Source organism: Petaurus breviceps, unplaced genomic scaffold (assembly GCF_028583685.1).
Source record: "Petaurus breviceps papuanus isolate PSGF00001 unplaced genomic scaffold, PetGlider_PUasm1.0 90591, whole genome shotgun sequence".
Lineage (NCBI taxonomy): Eukaryota > Metazoa > Chordata > Mammalia > Diprotodontia > Petauridae > Petaurus > Petaurus breviceps.
The window spans coordinates 356,728-376,544 of record NW_027187280.1 but is presented as its reverse complement, the minus strand read 5'-3'; the positions used below and the strand labels follow the sequence as shown (position 1 = coordinate 376,544).

General features: G+C 39.9%; 1 protein-coding gene across 1 annotated transcript; it reads left to right on the top strand.

The window, feature by feature from the left end:
- The first annotated feature begins 9,265 nt into the window (after positions 1-9,265).
- Positions 9,266-19,198, top strand: LOC138142525 (bactericidal permeability-increasing protein-like). Its single transcript, XM_069063590.1, has 6 exons — positions 9,266-9,280; positions 10,180-10,239; positions 12,152-12,325; positions 14,653-14,720; positions 17,655-17,697; positions 19,103-19,198. The coding sequence occupies exons 1-6, from the start codon at positions 9,266-9,268 to the stop codon at positions 19,196-19,198; spliced, it is 456 nt and encodes a 151-aa protein (XP_068919691.1).
- The last annotated feature ends 619 nt before the right edge of the window (positions 19,199-19,817 follow it).

Genomic DNA, 19,817 nt, shown 5'->3' with positions numbered 1-19,817 from the left:
TGTGTGTGTGTGTGTGTGTGTGTGTGTGTGTGTGTGTGTGTGTGTGTAAATTCCAATAAAACCCACAAAACCAAAGAATAGTTGTAGGTCTAGAATGCTTGTGTTTTGGCGCCACCTAGTGGTTGTTCAGAGTCATTAATATTGAGGGTAGGAATCTTATCAGGAGACAAGTGGTTGGCCAAGCCTTTCTATCCTACTGCTTAAGCTCATTTAGTCATCTCTAGGATTCTTTATTTCCAGGAAGCAGATCAGTGTCAAGAAATAAGGGAGGTGATGGTTCTTCCCTAGATCATATTTAGATTATTATGTTCCACTTTGGGAATCCCTTTTTGTACAAGACATTGATAAACTGTATGGTCAAGTAAAAAGAGCCTAGGATTTGGCGATAGAAGGCCTCTGTCCCTCGTGAGCTGTGTGACCTCAATCAAGTCACCCAACTTGTCTGGACCTTGGTTTCCTCACCTGTAAAATGAGAAGGTTAGACTGTGTGACATCTCCTTTAAATTCAGTGATTTTATGTTTATTCAGAGGAGGGCAGCCAAGGATCAGTTATCAGAGTGGAGACCAAAAGATTTGGTGAGGGATAGAAGCAGGAGTGTACTGGTAAATGTTTAGTGACTGGCTCTCTAGGGGAAAATGTGTGAGTTTACATGTGATATACACTCACATACAAATTTGTAAACATAAATCAAGTACATATGTATATAAACATATATACTTAAAAGTGTGTCTATATGTATGTAAGTATGTGTATATCTGTATGTATGTAGGTAGGTAGGCATGTATATATACACACACATACACTTTCAAGCTTAATTTGAATTTTTTTACATTTTCTCCATCACTTTCTTAAGTCTAGACTATCATTAAAACAATGATTAAAGCCCTGATTTGTAGCCAATTTTGCTGAACATTTAACAATCTTTTCTAAGGCAATTTGAACTAGTTCCAGCACACTTCTGGAGGGTAGGATACAGTCAGGGGAAGAGGATGCTTGCTATCACCAAGTATCTGTAGGGAAGTAAAGTCGAAGAGATAACAGGCTTGTTCTGCTTGCCTATAAAAGGAGGGAGCAGAACCAGCAACGATGGAGGGAAGATGAGGAAGGGCAGAGGTTTGGTCTCCATATAAGGAAAGAGTTTCCCCAAATTAGCACTGTTTTAACTGCCATGTGCTGTCATGGGAGAAGGTAGATTCCTCCTTGTTGGAGGCCTCCGAGCAGCCACTTGGAGGACTATTTGTAGAGGGGATGTTGCAGGGGGATTACTTCTCAGGTCCAGGGAGTTCTAAGAGCCCTTTTGAACAGTGAGATTCTGTGATTGTCTGACAGTAGCTGGAACAGAGAACAGCAACTCTCCAATTTGGGTCAAAAGCCTTTGCCTACTCCTTGTCCCATTTGAAACTCCTGTGAAGGAGGAATTCCAGGGATTATTTTGCTAAAAGGATATAGTATCTTAGAACTAGAAAGGATACAAGATTAGAAGTCATCAGATTCAACCTTTGCTTTACTGATGGGAAAGTCAAGGATTGGAGGTCCTCGATAAAAATTAATCCTTCTGTCTCAGGGAATGTAAGTACTTGCCATTGCTGTAGTCTTATAGTTATCGGTGTTGGAGGGGAACTTGTAGGTATCTAGTATAATTAATTTTGTAGATGAAGAAATGGAGACTCAGGGAAGTGAATTTCCCATAGTCCCACAGTAGGTGACATGTATTTAAATACATGTCTTCTGACTCTAAATTTAGTGCTTGTCCTACCAAGTCATAGCTGTGTCCCAGAAAGTCAGAAGAGTAAGGAGCCAGCCCTTGTAAAGGGCCAAGGGAGGGAAGGACGTTTGCTAACCATCTGTATTCTTGGGCTTTCTTCAGATCTGTAGTGTGATAAAAACCTCAACAGCCTCCTACGTGGAACCCTATCTCCACACTATTCCAGGTATGCGATAGTTTCATCACCGGACCCCACGAGCAAGAGGATGACCCTGAGGGTGGGAAGTAGGTGGGATGGTGATGCCATACCCAGTTCATCCCCCCAATAGTTATGTAGCTGCCCGTTTTGAAGTAGAGTTGGAATGTGGAATTATCTAGTAAGTTAGGACAAATAAATTGGATCAACAATAGACATTAAAGAAAGTCTCTGAACCTCTGGCAGACACTTCACTGTATGTCCCTGGCCAAATCACTTAATCTCAATTTCCTCATTTATAAAATGGGAATAATAATACCCATAGCTCTCATCTTGTAAGATTGTTGTGAAATTAAATAATATTTATAAAATTCTTTGCTAATCTTAGAGTACAATATGAAAACCAGTTATTATTATTGTTGTTGATGATGATAAATACTTTGCTCTCTGGTCCCAGAATTTTCCTACCTTCTTCAAGTATTTGAAATATTATTCTTAAAATATTTGAAGGGCTATCATGTGGAAGAGCTGGCCCCTGGCCCCAAGTAGCAGAAGTGGGAGCAGTGATGTATATTAAAGAATCCTAGATCTGAGTTGGAAGAGACCACATTGGCTGTCCCTTATTTTCTGGATGAGAAAACCAAGACCCAGGAAGTTTTCATGTCTTGCACAAGGACACACATAAGTAGTAAAGGTAGAATGTGAACCCAAAGTCTCTGACTCAAATCCAGAGCTCTCTACTGAAGACAGACATCAGTTCTGCTACACAGAAAAATTCACTAAAAATTAAAGTCACCCTGCCTGTTCTAACTTAGGAGATGAGTTGATTAGTCAATCAATAAGCATTTATTAAGTTTGTACTATGTTCCAGGCACTGTACTAAGCCTGGGAATCCAAAAGGAGTCAAAAGATAGTCCCTGTCCTCAAGGAGATCATAAAATAATGCGAGAGACAACAAGCAAACACATAGGTACAAAAACAGGATAAACAGGAAATCATTAAAAGAGGGAAGGCAGTGGAATTAAGAGGAGTTAGGAAAAGCTTCTTGTAAAAGTTGGGATTTTAGTTGGGGCTTAAAGGAAGCTGGGGAGTTAGTAGGTAGAGTTGAGGAGGGAGAGAATTCCAGGCATGGGGCACAGCCAGAGAAAATGCTCAGAGAAGGAGTGTCTTGTTCACGAAACAGCAAAGAGGACAGGATTTTGGGATTGAGAATACACATCAGGGAATAAAGGATTAGGAGATTGGAAAGGCAGGAGGGGGATAGATTATGAAGGGCTTTGAATGCCAAGCAGAGCATTTTGTATTTGATCTTGGAGGCAATAGGGAGCCACTGGAGTTTTTTGAATAAGAAGGTGACATGGCCAGACCTACACTTTTGGAAAATCACTTTGGTCGCTGAACCACTTTGGTTGCTGAAAGGAGGATGTATTGGAGTGGATAGGGATCTGCAGGAAGCCAGATTTGAGGTGATGAGGGCCTGGACCAGGGTGGTGACAGTGTCAGGGGAGAGAAGAGGAAATATTTCAGAGATGTTGCAGAGGTGAAAGCAACAGGTATTGGCAACAGATTGGATATTGAAGGTGAGAGATGGTGAGGGATCCTGGATGACTCCTAGGTTCCAAGCACGAGTGATTGCTAAGAGGATGGTGCTGCCCTCTACTCAAATTAAGGGAAGGTAGGAGGGCTGTGTTTGGGGGGAAAGACAGTTGGTTATGTTTTAGACATGTTGAATTTAAGATGTCTCCTGGATATCTAGTTTGAGATGTCTGAAAGGCATCTGGAGATGAGAGATAGGAGGTCAGCAGAGAGATTGGGGGTGGGATGGGTAAATTTGAGAGTCATCAGCATAGAGGAGGAAATGAAATCCACAGGAGCTGATGAGATCACCAAGTGAAGTGGTACAGAGGGATAGGAGAAGGGATCCCAGGACAGAAGGCTGTGGAGCACCTACAGTTAGAGGGTGTGATCTGGAGGAAGATGCAGCAGAGGAAAAAGAGAAAGAGTGGTCAAATAGGTAGGAGAACCAGGAGACAAGAGTGTCCTGAAAAGCTAGAGAGAAGGGGGCATCAAGGAGGGGAGAGTGATCAACAGTTTCCAAGGCTGCAGAGAGATCCAGAAGGTTGAGGATTGAGAAGAGGTGAGGAGCTCCCCGTCACTGGAGGACAGGTTAGGGCGGATACAAAAGCCCATATTTATACACTGCTTCTGGAACTAACAATCTTCATCTTCATCCTCCTCCTCCTCCATAATGATCATATTGGACTGTAATGTCCTCAAGGGAAAGAACATGTACATGTATTATAATTCCCATTGACAGATATGGAAAGTGAGACTCAGAATGATTTACACAAGGTCACAGGGTTAGAGGCCAAATTTATTTACTAATTCTTTCATACAAAAGATATTTATTTGTTTTTTTACTTCCCTGTGCGTGACTTCTAACTGAGTGGGGAAAATGCTATTCCTTTTTTTTTCTTCCTTCTGAGTCTTCTGCCTCTAAATAAAATTCAACTATCTCTACACCATGCCTTTGTATTGACTGTTTCCCACGTCTGGAGTGCTCTCCTTCCCTTCTTCCAACCCACAGAATTCCTGGCTTCCTTTCAGACTCAGCCCAAGAGTCACCTCTTCCAGGAGGTTGTTGAATGAATGAGTGAGGTTCTGGATATCCCTAGGGTGAGGAGCAGGTCCTTTCCCTCGATCTCTTTTGAAATGACAGAAGGCTTCTTGTATTGACAGGGTTCTTCTTTTTAAAGTCTATATTAGCATTGAAAAATGAGCAGTGACTCTCTTGCTTCTCCATGCCAGTAAAGATCCCTCTCCTGACTAAGTGTGATACCAGTTCTATCTTGGATCTACCTTGAATCTTCAATATAGCTGTAGGAGACCAGATTGGGTGCGTGCCTGATGGCAGAGTGGATAGCACACTCTCTGAATCAAATCAAGGGGCATTAATCCCATGGCAATTTCCTCATTAAATTCAATTCAATGTTTCAATGTTCCTTCACCCCCCACCCCCTTCTCATAGTGAAAGTCAACTTGGATGAAATTGCTGGGATCGATTATTCCTTGATACGGCTCCCCAAATTCAACGGCAACCACCTGGACATCCCCCTGAAGGTGAGTGTCCGTACAAGCAGGAAGGGTTTTCTGCTGAACAGACTCCAGGGGGGAGGACCTGAGGCTCTGAGGCTGGCTGCTTCTCTCAAAGCTGCATTTCCTCTGTTTCAATAGCAGATTTTCCCTATGTATCTTTGTACTCAGATTCATGGGTTCTATTTGCAGCTCTGGGACAGGTCACAGTACCTTTGCTTGGGTCTCATCTGCAAAATGAATAGAACCCCAAATATCTTCTGGGAACTTAAAACTCAACCTAAGTTGCTGGAGTGAGTGCTTTGGGACCTTCCTCTACAAGCCATGAAATAGATACATAGAGAGGTGGATCTTCCTTTTCCATTGACTCAAGTGATCAGGGGAGTCTGCTGCAAAAAAGGAAATAGAAATCAGAGCTTTAAGAGCTGGAATCTAATCCCAACTCTGCTGGGTGACCTTGGACAAGTCACAATCTCTAAGAAGCCTGAATTTCTATTTAGAGTGTAAAAATGTTTGCCCAGGGAATGGAGCCACCCCCAAATGTAATTTCTTGGATGTTTGATATTCAAAAGCACTAGGCCCTAATAGATGAAGTTAAATTTTCTCTTAAACCCCTCCATTTCCTCCAGAGCAAGTAGTCAGTCAGTCACCTATAGACAAAACTCAGCAGCAAGGCTATGGGGATTTTTTTTTTCTTTTAAATGCAGTATGTGGATAAGTCCCTTTGTAATGTAAATAACTACCCAGAATTTATTTGTTTCAAAACTCCAGGATTTTCTACTGTAAATGAGCTTATTATGTAGTGGTAAAAAAGAGGCAGCACTTACCCAGTTGTTACAGGACCTGTATCTGAATCCTAGCTCCACATTCTAACTAATTGTATGATTTTAATGTCTGTGGGCCTCAACTTTCTCCTTTGTAAAATGAGAAGGTTGGACTGGATAGTTTCTTCAAGGTCTCTTCTATAGCTCAAAATTCTGTGGTCTGATCACTAAATATCAGTTAAACTTCTATCATGTGCCAGGCCCTTTGCTACTAGCTGGGAATACAAGGAAAAAGAAAAAAAAAATCTCTGCCCTCAAGGAGTTTATATTCTAAGGGGGTGGAGTGGGAGGAAGTGAATGTAAACTGACACTTTCAAGATTCATAGAGTAGAAGGAAGGTAACCTTAGAGGGAAAGGCTACTAATAGCTAGGGGCGAGCAGAGAGGAAGGTGAGAAGATTGTGTGGTGGAAGCAGCTTAAGGAGAGAACAGAGGAAATGATGCCGGAGCTAGTCTTGATGATAATGGTATGGTGGAAAAAGCAGTCATCTTGGAGCTCTAAAAAGCTGGATGCTTACTTGGGCAGAGATAAAGTCTCTCAATATCTCTGAGCGTGTCTCTAAAATGAAGACAATGCCTATGGAGCCTCACTCACAGGCTTGTTCTAAGGCATGAGTGTATATGTATGTATGTCTACATATGTACGTATGTATACACACACTTCAAAACTCTATGTGTCAAATATTTTTATAATTATAATTATTGTATTGAACATCTTGGATACTTTTCCCAGCATTGCCACCAATGAGTTCTGTTACTTTGGTCCAGTCACTTAGACAAGTGCACTCTCTAGACCTTATGTTCTCAAGCTAAAAAGCGATAGATAGATAGATAGATAGATACGCACACATATAATGTTTATATTTATATAAATTAATATAACAATATAACAACAATAAAGATATAATTATATAATATAATAATGTAATTATATAACATAAGAAACATATAAATACACTTATATATTTATTATATATGTATATAGCTCAAACAATATAAAATAAGGTGCTAATCTCTACTGTGCCTAATAATAACCATAACCACCAACTTTTCTTTAAAAAGGAGCCCATGCAGGGGTGTGTTGGTAAATATCTTATAACTAGCTCTCCCCAAAAATGTATCTATGAGATACTTTTTAATCTTAATCTGCATTATTCACATTTTCTCCATCACTTTCTTAAGTCTAAACAGTCAACAAAATAATAAATCAAGCTCTGGAGCTTTTGTGGATTTCTGAGGTTCAAATGTATACACTAAAAAATTTAACCATCAGTTTGGGAGAGGGTAAGAGTCAGCTTCAGCATCTCCCTGAGCCCATGCTTCCTTGCCAGGGTTCTCATGAAGATTAAACAAAATTCAGGGTAAGAGGGATCTTTGAAAAATATAAAGCAAGGCATTATAATGCTCCTTTTTTATTTCTGAAAAATAGGTATGATTCAGGTATTAAGAAGGGGTAGGAAAAAGAGATGGAGAATATTTAGCTAGAAGGGATTAGAAAGAAACAGAAACACCAGGTTTACTTAATCCTTTCTTTGGCTTTCCCTTCCTTCCTTCTTCAAGATGGACTGGGAGAGTTTTCCATAGATCAGCCAACTGCACTTTCTGTGGCATCCTATGTTACACAGCAGATTCTGGGCAGCCTGCCTTTAAACCAGCTAGTGTTTGCAGAGAAAACACAATTACTTTTAGGATCCTCCAAGAAAAGTACATAAAGTCAAAGTAATTTCACTTGGTGATTCACAGGATTATGGAATGCTAGAACTGGAAGAAACACAAGAACAAAGAATGTCTGAGCCAAGAGACACCATCTAGTCTTATCCCCTCAATTGAGGAAACTTAAGCCTAGAAAGAGAAATAGACAAGGTCATACAGTTTGTAAATCAATTACAGTTATCCCTTCCACATAGTGACTTTCCACATCGTGGTTTTGATATATCGTAGGTTGGCATAAGAAATTAAATGGGAATTTGGGGGGAGTTTTATGAAAAATGTAGACAATATGCAAAGACCAGCAGATGACACAGAAAAAGTTGAGAAACTCAGAAATGCATAAATATATGTATAATATTGTGGAATATCAATGTAATTTATCTTAATGTGATAATGATTCAGACTTCTTCTCTGGTATGAAGGGAGGGCCCAAAAATTTTACTCAGATTTTCCAGATCATCGGAGTGCCTTGCCCCTAAACCCCTACCCCCCACGTGGAAGGCATAACTGTAAGTAAAAAACAAAACAAAACATCATAATGAATTCCAAGGGCAAATAGAGAATTAGAATTTTCTTCTGTTTTGGGGTTGTTTATACTTTTCTCCCATTCCCCCTATGCTCAGCCCTTCAGTATGGTAGTTAATGACTTTCTTTGCATTTTTTTCAACACATTGTAAAAATGTATTATAAAATTAGCATGGTATATAAATACAACTAAACTTGCTTAGAACTATTTACAATTAAATTAATTCAGTACATAAATATCATAACACCTTTTCAATCACAATCTTTAAGTCCTCACAAGGATTTCTGACAATTTATTCTTTTTTTGTTGTTTTGTTTTGTTTTTTGGAGGGGGAAAGGCAAGGCAATTGGGGCTAAGTGACTTGCCCAAAGTCACATGGCTAGTAAGTGTTAAGTGTCTGAGGCCGGATTTGAACTCAGGTCCTCCTGACTCCAGGGCTGGTGCTCTATTCACTGCACCACCTAGCCACCCTGACAATTTAGTCTTATCTAGCTTTCCTTATGTGTTTGTAGTTTATATTTCATTTTGAGGATTCCCATTCTTTTATTGTTACTTTGTGTTAATTTATAAATGCTTCCATAATGTCTCCTAGCTCTAAAATCTATGATCCTAGAGGTTTTTCCAGGTTTTTTTGTACTTCTCAGGTCAGTAATACTAGTATCGTAGTGATCTATTGCATTAAGAAGACATAATTCATTTACTCTTCTATTGTAAAATGTTCGTGTTAATTTTTTTTTGCAATTACATATAATGTGGTTATGAAATTTTTGAACAGATAACTCTTTTTAAAAAAAATCAGGGTATAGTCTTAATAATGGAATTATTGGGATAAAGGTTAAGATAAAAGGGTTATGGTCATTTTTGTATACTTTACTGTGTACCACCAGACTGTTCTTCAAATATTTAAAAAGTTAGCTATTCATTCTACCAACAACGTATGAGTGTACCTGTTGCTATACACTTTTAATTATTGATTGTTCCTAAGAGTTGATTACTTTCTGTGGGAAATCTTTGTCCTTGATTGTATTCTCTCTTGCACTCACTTCTAGGGCCAGTTTTTCGGCTTGACTCATCATAAACCATACCCCTTTTCTCCTTCTGCTATGGATTTCTGTAACAGCCAACTACAGATGGTCTATTTTGGAGTCTCACACTCCTTCTTTGACTCAGCCAGACATGTTTATGAAAACGCTGGAATCAAATCTCTCCAAATGAATAGTTCCATGGTAAGGCAGGGCAGATGAAATTAATTACAACACCCCAGAATTAGAGAGAAGCCCATAGGTCATTTAGTGCAGCCTGTACCTAAACAAGAACCCCTTATTCCACATCATTGCTGACACTTCTAGTGAAAGACAATCACTAGTCCTCAAGTCATTACTTCTGTTTGCTTTTTGGACAACTCTTATTGTTAGGAAGTTTTTTCTTATTTGGACCCAAAACTTGTTTCTCTAGAGTTTCTGTCTGTTAGAGGGGGATGAATGGAATGAGTAAAGCCAAGATTCCTCTCCCGTGCACTCAATCAAGTTAAACCAAATCAGATTTTTATAAAATACCTACTATGTGCTGGACACTTTTTTGGGGGGAGGGGGTTTACAAAGAATAACTAGCACACAACTGTGCAAAAGCAAGACATATGAAGGACAAATTGGAAATAAGCAACAGAGGGATGGTGGTAGAATTGAGGATGATCAGGAATGGCTTCTCTTGGAAGACGGGATTTTAGCTGAGATTTGAAAGCGTCCGGGGAAGTCAGGAGGCAGATAGGAAGAGGAAGGGAGTTTTAGGCATTGGAGACAGTCAGTGAAAAGTCCCAGAGTCAAGAAAAGGAGTGTGTTGGAGTTACTCAGCATAGCAACAGTGATAGAGGGTTGAGGGTGAGCAGTCTGCAGGCAGACAAGCTCTGCGTCCTGTAGCCTAAACTATGGTGCATTGTTATCTCAGGGGCAGGTGGTATGTGTGCCTGGGATCTTGGACTTTGCGCAGTTCTGAGTTTCTGGGAAGATGTTGCTGCTCAAAGGGGTTGTGTGTCTGAGCCATCTCTACTGCCCTGAATATAATTTTTGGTTCTCCCACACAGCTGGATTGCAAGTCTCAAGATGCTTTGCTTTTTCTCTTACTACAGGTTCCAAAGGACTCTGAATACATTTTGTCGACTGACTACTATGGAATTCTGATCCCTCAGGTAAATGGCTCATCTCTTTTTTGTAACAATCTTTGAACCAGCTTGGGAGGGAGAAGATTAGCTAAGCTGCTAAAACTTCACATCATGACATCGGGGTGGCAGCCCATTGTGATTACGAGGGGGACCAGGAGAGCATGGGCATGGATTAGTGCAACTTCTCTCCTCCCCCATTATTGAGAAACCTGTTCAAAGTACATGGTAGGCCCATCTTTATCTATGAAGTTTGACAGCCTAGCAAGAAGCGATCTCTCCTGACTCGAACCTTCTCTACTGCCACTGTATGGATAAATGAATGAATCGATGAGCATCTCTTAAGTGTTACCTATAAGCAAACCACTGTGCTAAGCATAGAGAAGACTAACCTCTAGAAGGGTAAGACAGTCCCTTGCTCTGAAGGAGCTCATATTCTAATGGGAGAGAGAACACATACAGACAGTTTTGGCTGCAGAGCAGATGGAAAGGGACCATGCTCCTAGTCAGGTGTAGGCTGAAGCCAACTCCTACTAGTTCATGAGAGCCAATTATGACATTTTCATTGTGAGCATTTACACTTTGAAAATGGCAAATACCACAAATCAAGGCCTGATTCATTGTTTTGTTGATTATCTAGACTCAAGAAAGTGATGAAGGAAATGTTAATAATGTGAATTAATTATAAAACTGTGTCTTACTATATCTTTTTCGGGAGAGCTGGTTGTTAAACATTGACCAGCATACCATCATCCTTAGAGATCAGTAGTAAAGCAGTTGCTAATGATGCTTGTCCTGTAGTGACATTTCCACCAACAAAAAACACATCTGATGCTGAGACATCTGATAGCACCAGGGACTTGGGTGAGAACTTTCTTTTCTGGTTCTTCAGAAGCTGTGGCTCCTGAAGAGGAGGCAGGGGCTGTGGCAGCCACAGAGGCACTGGACAGGCTATACCTCCACAAGGGTTGCACCTCTGAAGGATAGTAGGGGGCCATGGAGGCTGCAAACAGAGCTGGTGATCTGACTATGGCAGGGAGCTGCTATTTCTGGGGCTCTAGATTACAGAGTCTCAGACTACCTGGGATCTGAGGACTTGGTTGGTGGGTTGGTTTGTTTTCCTGAACTGCTTTTTTCCCCCTCCCTCTTTTCTATTTAAAAAAAATATTATAAGAGGTGATTTCTAGGAAGCAGTATAGAGACATATTGAAAAATAAAGGCATTATAAAAACAAGTTATCTACAAAAAAGTGAAATATTTTCTTCCCTCAAGAGGGACATTCTAGTTGTGGAAACAACACATATACAGATAAGTAAATACAAAACCTATTCAGAACAAATACAAAGTTAATTATGGAAGGGCATTAAGAAATAGGACAGTGAGGAAAGGCCTCTTGTAGGAGATAGCCCTAGAACTGATTCTTAAAGGATCTTGATGAAGATGGAGAACATTCCAGATACAGAGGACAAACTGCAGAGGCCCAGAGATAGAACCCAGCATGTAGGGAAAACAAAGCTAGTTTGGCAGAATCTTGAGTGAATGAGAGGGAATAGTGGGAAATCATCCAAAAATATAGTTCAGAGACAGATTGTGAATGACTTGAAGTTAGTTTTGAATGATTAGAATTGAACAGAGTAGGAAAAGTGTGCTGGGGAGGTACCCAGCTACAGTCACTTAGGATCCTACCAGCAATGGGGCTTATGTAAAAGTCTAGCCCAGGGTTGGGAAACCTGTGGTCCCAAGGCCACATGTGTCCTCAAGTGAGGCCCTTTGACCGAATTTAAACTTCCCCAAACAATCCCCTCCATAAAAGGATTTGTTCTGTAAAACTGGGCCTCGGTCAAAAGGCTGCAGGGTCCCCATGCCTGGGCTAGCCCATCTCTTCGAGGATTTGTGAGAACCAAGAGCTTCATCCTCAACCTCTCTTTCTTTGTGTCTGCAGCTATACAAGGACTTCCCCAGTATGGCAATGAAAATTGTTGTTGACTTTCCCTCCTCTGAACCAACCATCTTCGTCGACTCTAGAACGAAACTGAGCCTCATGTCTTCACTTTCAACCCATGTTTTTGCAATTTTCTCCAACTCTTCTGAGACCCCACTCTTTACGCTGAAACTGGTCAGTTTGGATCAGACTGGGAAAGCTCATGGGTGATGGCATAGCCCAACTGGATGAGCTCTGGTTTGTCCACATGTGTAGCACTATGAAAACAAACAAAACCCAACAATCCAGAAGGCAGGAGATAGAGTTAGGGACCTTGGTTCCCCACCCTTGTCGTAGTCTTCACTCTGATACTAATATGTATTCTGGGAAATGTATTGGATCTGGAGGCAGAGGACCTGGCTTTAAATCCCACATACTTTATCTTGGGCAAGTCCCTTTCCTCTCTAGGCCTCCATTTCTTCTGCTATAAAATGAAGAGGTTGAAGTTGATGATCCCTTAAGCTTGTTTCTAGCTTTAGTCTATGCCCTTAACTTCCTTGATGAACTTGGACAATACACATTGCTTCTCTGGGTCTGTTTTCTTCATCTGGATTTGGAGATGAACTTTAAGGTTCCTCAAGTCCACCTTTCCCCCCTCTCCCTCCCATTTTGTAGATGTGAAAACCGATGAGTGGTTAAGTGACTTGCCCAGGATCACACAATTAGCAAAGTGTTTGAGACAGGATTTGAACTCAGGTTTTCCCTAATTCTAAGTCCATTGCCAGATCCATTAAACCAGAGGTTCTTTACTTGAGGCCTGGGAATTTTTTTTTTAATTTGAGAGCTACTTAAATATAATTGATTTCCTTTATAATCCTATATATTTAAAAACATTATTCTGAAAATCAGTCCATAGGATTCACATGATTGATAAAGGGGTCCAGGACACACATGGAAGTTAACAACTCCTATTTTAAACCATACTACCTCTTTTCAGAGGAGCAGAGTTCAAACCCATGCTCTGCTCAGTGAGGTTCTAAGCAAGTCACATGATCTCTCTGTGCTTCCTTTGTGTTTACTCATCTGCAAAAGTAGAATGTTTGGACTCAGTGTCCAACAGGATTCTTCCCAATTCCAAATTCTTTGGTTCTCAAAATAAGGAGGCAAATAATAACTGGCTCACTGGATGGATGTGTGGGTCAGATTAGATGATGTATATGAAAGCCCTTTTGACAGTGAAAAACTATTCCCAAGAGGAAGCTGATACCAATGCTGATGTGACTTCTGGTTGTTTTGGGGCTGGGCGTTGAGATGTATAAATGATAACACTCTCATGCCACGCTGACACTGTGCTTCATCACTTACAGTGATATTGACGGGCAATGTCTCACTGGGCTCTCCTGACAGCCATGAGGAGGGAGGTAGACAAAAAGGGATTACCTTTATCTTTTAGCTGAAGAAACTTCACCCAAACTAGTGATGTGACTTGCCCCCGGTCATGCCATTAATGAGTGGCAAAGACAAGATTGGAGTACAGATCAATAAGTCAATCAATAAATTACTAACCTACTAAATGGCAGGCACTATGCCGATCACTGGGGATATAAAAAGAGGCCAAAGACGGTCCCAATCTTCAAGGAGCTCACAATCTGAGGATTCCAGTGCTTTTCTGTCTATTCTTTAAAGGCTGGCCCCCAGGTCAGAAGGACTGAGGAGCTGGAGGAATGAAACATTAGGAACGACAAGCCAGAATTCTTACCTGGGGTTGCTGCGGGGGGCATCTTTCCAAGATGACCTGTGGTGCATCCTTAGTACTGCCCTAGACCCAACTATGCCACAGGGGAAGGGACAGAATTCACTTTTCAGAACCTCTGGAAAAAAAGAAAGGAAATGGCCAGGTGAATGGGAAATTCTGGGGTGGCTAAGTGGCACAGTGAATATAGCACCAGCCCTGGAGTCAGGAGGACCTAAGTTCAAATCCAGCCTCAGACACTTAACACTTACTAGCTGTGTGACTTTGGGCAAGTCACTTAACCCCAATTGCCTTCCAAAAAAAAATTTAAAAAAGAATTTTTGGTAATGAAATGGAAGGAATCAATCAATTAACATTTCCAAAGCACTTATTAAGTGCTGCTGAGGTTACAAAAAAAAAAAAAAAAAAAGAAAAGAGAGAAAACAGTCCCTGCCCCCAAGGGGCTCCCATTCTAAATGAGGGAAGGGTTGGTACACCTCTAGTTGAGTTTGCTAATTAAGCAACCTGCTCTACCCCCTTCCTGAGCTCTATAGTTCTAGAATGACTCAAAGGCAACTAGGGAAAGAAAAGTCTGTAATTGTTTAATCAGTCCTTTAATTGCCCCAATCAGAGTATCTCTAGTGTTTCTTCAAAGAAGGGTCTAATTTATTGACTATTCCAAGAAAGGGCTTTTCATAGGCTCTACTGACTTCTCAAAGTCTTTAACAGCTCAAAAATTTCTTGATAATAGGAGCTAATGCAACGATATCACTTTCTATTTTCATTCTAGAAAACAACTGTTACCCTCTATATTAAAGTGAAGTCTGGTTCCTTTTTTGGGCACATGACATTGGAAAGGTAAGATGATCTAGGAGGGTTTTTTGAGTCTAGGCTCTTCCCCCTCCTCACCCTATGAATTTGAGTAATTCATTGTCCCTTGAGGAATACTAGTTCTCTTACTTAAAAAAAATTAGCATTGTTTTCTTTTAAAATTTTAAGTTCCAAATTCTCTCCCTCCTTCCTTCCCCCACCTCTCCCACCCTCTAAGAAGACAAGCAATAAGATATCAATTATACATGTGAAGTCATACAAAACATTTCCATATTAGTCATATTTCAAAAAGAAAGCAAGAAAAATGAAATGAGAAAATTATATTTCAATTTGCTTTCAGAGTTCATAAGTTCTCTCTCTGGAGGTAGATGAGCATTTTTTTTTTTTGTCATGAGTGCTTTGGAATTGTCTTGGATAACTGTATTGATCAGAGTAGTCAAGTCTTTCACAATTAATTATCATTACAACATTGCTGTTACTGTGCACAATGATCACTTGGTTCTTCTCTATTCACTTTACATCAGTTCATAGAGGTCTTGCCATGTTTTTTTTTTTTCCTGAAGCCACTCCATTGTCATTTCTTATAGCACAATAGTATGTTATCACAATCGTATGCCACAACTTGTTCAGTCATTCTCCAATTGATGACCACCCCCTATATTTCCAATTCTTTTCTACCACAAAAAAATCTGCTATAAATATTTTTGTACATATAGATCCTTTTCCTTTTCCTTTACTCTATTTGGGATATAGATGTAGTAGCAGTATTGCTGGGTCAAAGGGTAGGCACAGTTTTATAGCCCTTTGAGCATGAAAGATGTTTTGAGCATTGAGAATGTTTTCCAAAATGGCTGGACCAGTTCACTACTCCACCAACAATTCATTAGTGTACCTATTTTCCCTCATCCCCTCCAGTATTTGTCATTTATGATATATGTAAGGTAGTACTTCAGAGTTATTTTAATTTGTATTTTTCTAATCAATTGTGATTTTAAGCATTTTTGTATGACTATAGATAGCTTTGATTTCTTCTTCTGAAAACTGTCTGTTCATATCCTTTGGCCATTTACCAATTGGGGAATTGCTCTTATTTTTATACATTTGACTTGGTTCTATATGGAGTATATTTCTGAAAAAGTGAGGTCTTCATCATAAAAACTTGTAAAATTTTTTGTTATGACCTCATTGTCTATGGTTACCTGTTAGCAAAAATATAGTTTCCCTAATTATCTCTTTTAATTAGGTCTATTTTTGCTTTTGCTTTGTCTGAGATCATGATTGCTACCCTCTGCCATTTTTTTTTACTTCAGCTGAAGCATAATGACTGCTCCAGCCCTTTATGTTAATTCTCTGTGTGTCTTTCTGTTAGAGGTATAACCCTTGTAAGCAACATATTGTTGGATTCTGGTTTCTAATCCACTCTGCTATCTGCTTCTGTTTTATGGGTGAGCTTATCCCATTCACACTCATAGTTATGATTCCTAACTGTATTTTCTTCTATCCAATTTTCTTGTTTATCCTTCTCTGAATCAATTCCAATGAGAATGAGGTTCAAGCATAGCCTGCCAGCCCTCAATACATTTTCCCATCCATTGTAAAAGCTCTTCCTTACACATCTCTTTTATGTGAGAAGGTTTTCCCCTATTCTACTTCTCCTTCCCCCTTCTCCTAGTGCATCCCTTTTTCTTCCCTCTTCATTTTTTTTGGAGATTATTCCAACATATTAGATTTATACCCATGCCCTCTGTCTATGTAAACTACTTTTAATTGCCCTAATAATGATAAAGTTCTTAGGAGTTGCATGTATTGTTTTTGTATATAGGAATACAAACACTATGTGCTGAATCCTCCCAAGTAGAATGTAACTTACATGAATGCAGGAACAATTTCTTTTTCACCTTTGTATCTCTAGGGCTTAGTACTGTGTCTGGCACATAATAGATGCTTAATGTATTTCTGATGAATAGAATTAAATATAGTGAAGCCTTCATTCAGAACCTATTACTACTTTATTTCTCCCCAACATAATTTTGACATTTATAATTTTTGCCATGGTGCATGGACTTAATATCCTTTTGGTTTTTAAATTTTTTTTAGCATAATAGAGTTTGGGATAAATATAGCTGTTAATCTGCTAAGCATAGAACATGCGGCAGCAAGGTCCCACCTTTTTGAGATTTATTATTATTTTTTTTTAAGCAATAGGGGTTAAGTAACTTGCTCCAGGTTACACAGCCAGTTATTTCTGTGTGTGGTGCTAAGTATCAGAGCCCGGATTCAATCCCAGGTCATCCTGACTCTGGGGCTGGTGCTCTTACTTGCTGTGCTACCTTTCGCCCCACTATTATTATTTTTATTATTATTTCCTCAGATACAAGTGGCCTTTGAGGGGGGAGGAGGAAGGAATGGGGAGATTTTGAATGGCCATAAGGTTCCAGGATGGAGCAGAGAAATGGCCAAGTAGCTAGCTATACTTTCCTCCTTACTGGAAGGTGTAGCAAATTATGGACTTGGACACTTGGTCCTGGAAATGAACTTGAATCAGCAAGAATAATAGTGGACATTCTTATATTGCACTCAGGGTTCATGAATGGGCCCTTGCAACTGGACTGTGAGGTGCAATTATTATCCCCATTTTATAGACAATAAAACAGTCTCAGAAATGGGAAGTGACTTGGTTATTAAATGGCAGAGCTGGGATTCCAGACTAAATGTTCTGGCTACAAATGCTATGTCTCCAGTTGGGTTGGTCAATCCTACTCTGTTGGGCAGAACCTCTTTTCTACAAGGCGCTTTATGAGAGTTAAGTATTTCTAATACCTCTCTTCTGCCTCTAATTCCACTCCAAATCAATTTGAAAACTTTCCTCTAACCCCCAAAGCCTGCCCCTCAAGGTAGAATACTTAAAAGGTCTGAAATTCAAGTATCTCCTCTTCTCTCTCTTCTCTACCTTCTCTATAGCCTCAATGTGGAATTGAAGCAATCATATATCGGCAATTTCCAGGTGAGTCTGAGAGAAACCAACAGCTTTCTGGACTCAAGATTGGGAGGGGAAAACACCTTGTAAACTATTAAGTTTTGTAGAGATGTGAGCAGCTTTTGCTATTTCATGGTCTCCATGGGAATTGCTCTAGGGACCACACCCAGGTTTGTAAAAAACATTAGGAAAGGGCCTGGAGAGATTTCTTACAAGTACATGAATTTGGATTAGAAAAAAAAAAGAAAAAAATTTTTATTTTCACTAACCTCTAACTAAAGTTTATCATTTTCTTCAATTATGAATTAAAAAAAAATTCCTAGAAGGTTTCATCAGAGTGGCACTTGTTCTTTCCCAGACTGCTAGAGGGGTCCATGACCCAAAATGCTTTAGAACCCCTGGACTAGATAATCTCTAAACCCTTTTCCACTCTAAATCCTACGATTTTATAAGATCATAGACAAATAATTGAGTGATTGAATTTTTCACTTTTTTTTTTTAATTGGGGTAAGATGGATTTAGGGAAGCTAGGTGGAACAGTGGTTAGAGTGCTGGGCTGGAGTCAGGAAGACCTGAGATCAAACCCAACCTCAGACACTTGCTAACCCTGTGACTCTGGGCAAGTTTTTTTTTTTTTTTTGCTTTTTGGAGGGCAATTGGGATTAAGTGACTTGCCCAAAGTCGCTCGGCCAGTGTCAATTATCGAGAGGCCAGATTCGAACTCAGGCCCCCCTCCAGGCTGGTGCTCTATTCACTTTGCCACCTAGCCGCCCCTAAGCTTATTCTTTTTTTTTTCTTTTGCCTTTTTTGGGGAGGGCAATTGGGGTTAAGTGACTTTCCCAAGGTCACACTGCTAGTTTTTGTGTTGTGTCTGAGAATAGATTTGAACTCAGGTCCTCCTGACTCCAGGGCCAGTGCTCTATTTACTGCGCCACCTAACAGTGTCAGGCACATAGTAAATGCTATAGAAATATTAATTATGAACATTAATTAATTATCAGTTAATTATTAATAATTTAATTAATAATCCATTAATCATTAATAATCAATGCTCAATACAGAGTGAATGATTAATAAATACTTGTTAAATGATAGTTGGGAAAACAGGCCCAAAAGGAGAAAGAGAGTTGCCAAGGGTACACAGCCAGGAAGGGGAAGAACCAGGATTTAAACTAGGTCTCTTGTCTTATGGGTTGGGGCTTTTCCTACTGTAGTCTACCACTTCCTTTTTTCTGCTCTAAACTGAAACCTCTGTTCTCTTCATTTGATGGTATTGACCTTGAATGGGGGGTGGCAATATCTAATTTCATTTGGGAGAGGGCTGAAGCTTTCAGGGAGAGAGGGAATGAGGAATGGAGGGACAGCAGGGTACTAGAATTCACTGGTTGGGGACTTTGGTCATTAACCATGTCGTCTTCCTTTCTGTTCCCAGGTATCCTTGATGGAGAACCCTTTTACTTATTACATGTCCAAAGTTTGGCTCCCTATAATTAATGGTAAGAAGCATTGGAGGATTGGTTGGTCTTAGGTCCAAGTGGACCACATGGAAATAGCAGGATCCTCTCTCTATTCATCTTCCCTCTCCCCCTAGACTCCAGCTAATGATCCCTATTTCTACAGTTCTCTAATGTTTATCAAACACTTTCCTAACAACAGCCCTGTGAGATAAGTGATCCAAATATTACTATCCCCATTCTGTAGATCAATCGATTGATTATTAAGCCTTTATTAAGCATCTTCTATGTACCAGGCATTGTGCTAAATTCTGGGGATGAAAAAGACAGACCCTGCCTTCAGGGAGTTTAAATTCGATCAGGGAAGATAGCACGTGCACGTGGAAGTACAAACAAAATATATCCAGTGGTACTAGAAGCTGGGGCAGCTTAAGAGTAGCCTCTTTTTAAAAAAAAAATTTTTTTTGAAATTATTTATTTATTTTTAGTTTTCAACATTCATTTCCACAAGATTTTGAATTACAAATTTTCTCCCCATCTCTCCCCTACCCCCCACCCCAAGGTGACAAGCATGCTGAATACCCCTTCCCCCAATCTACCCTCTCTTATATCCCCCCTATCCCTCCCCTTACTTTCTTGAAGGGTAAGATGGATTTCTATACCCCATTGCCTGTATATCTTATTTTTCGGTTG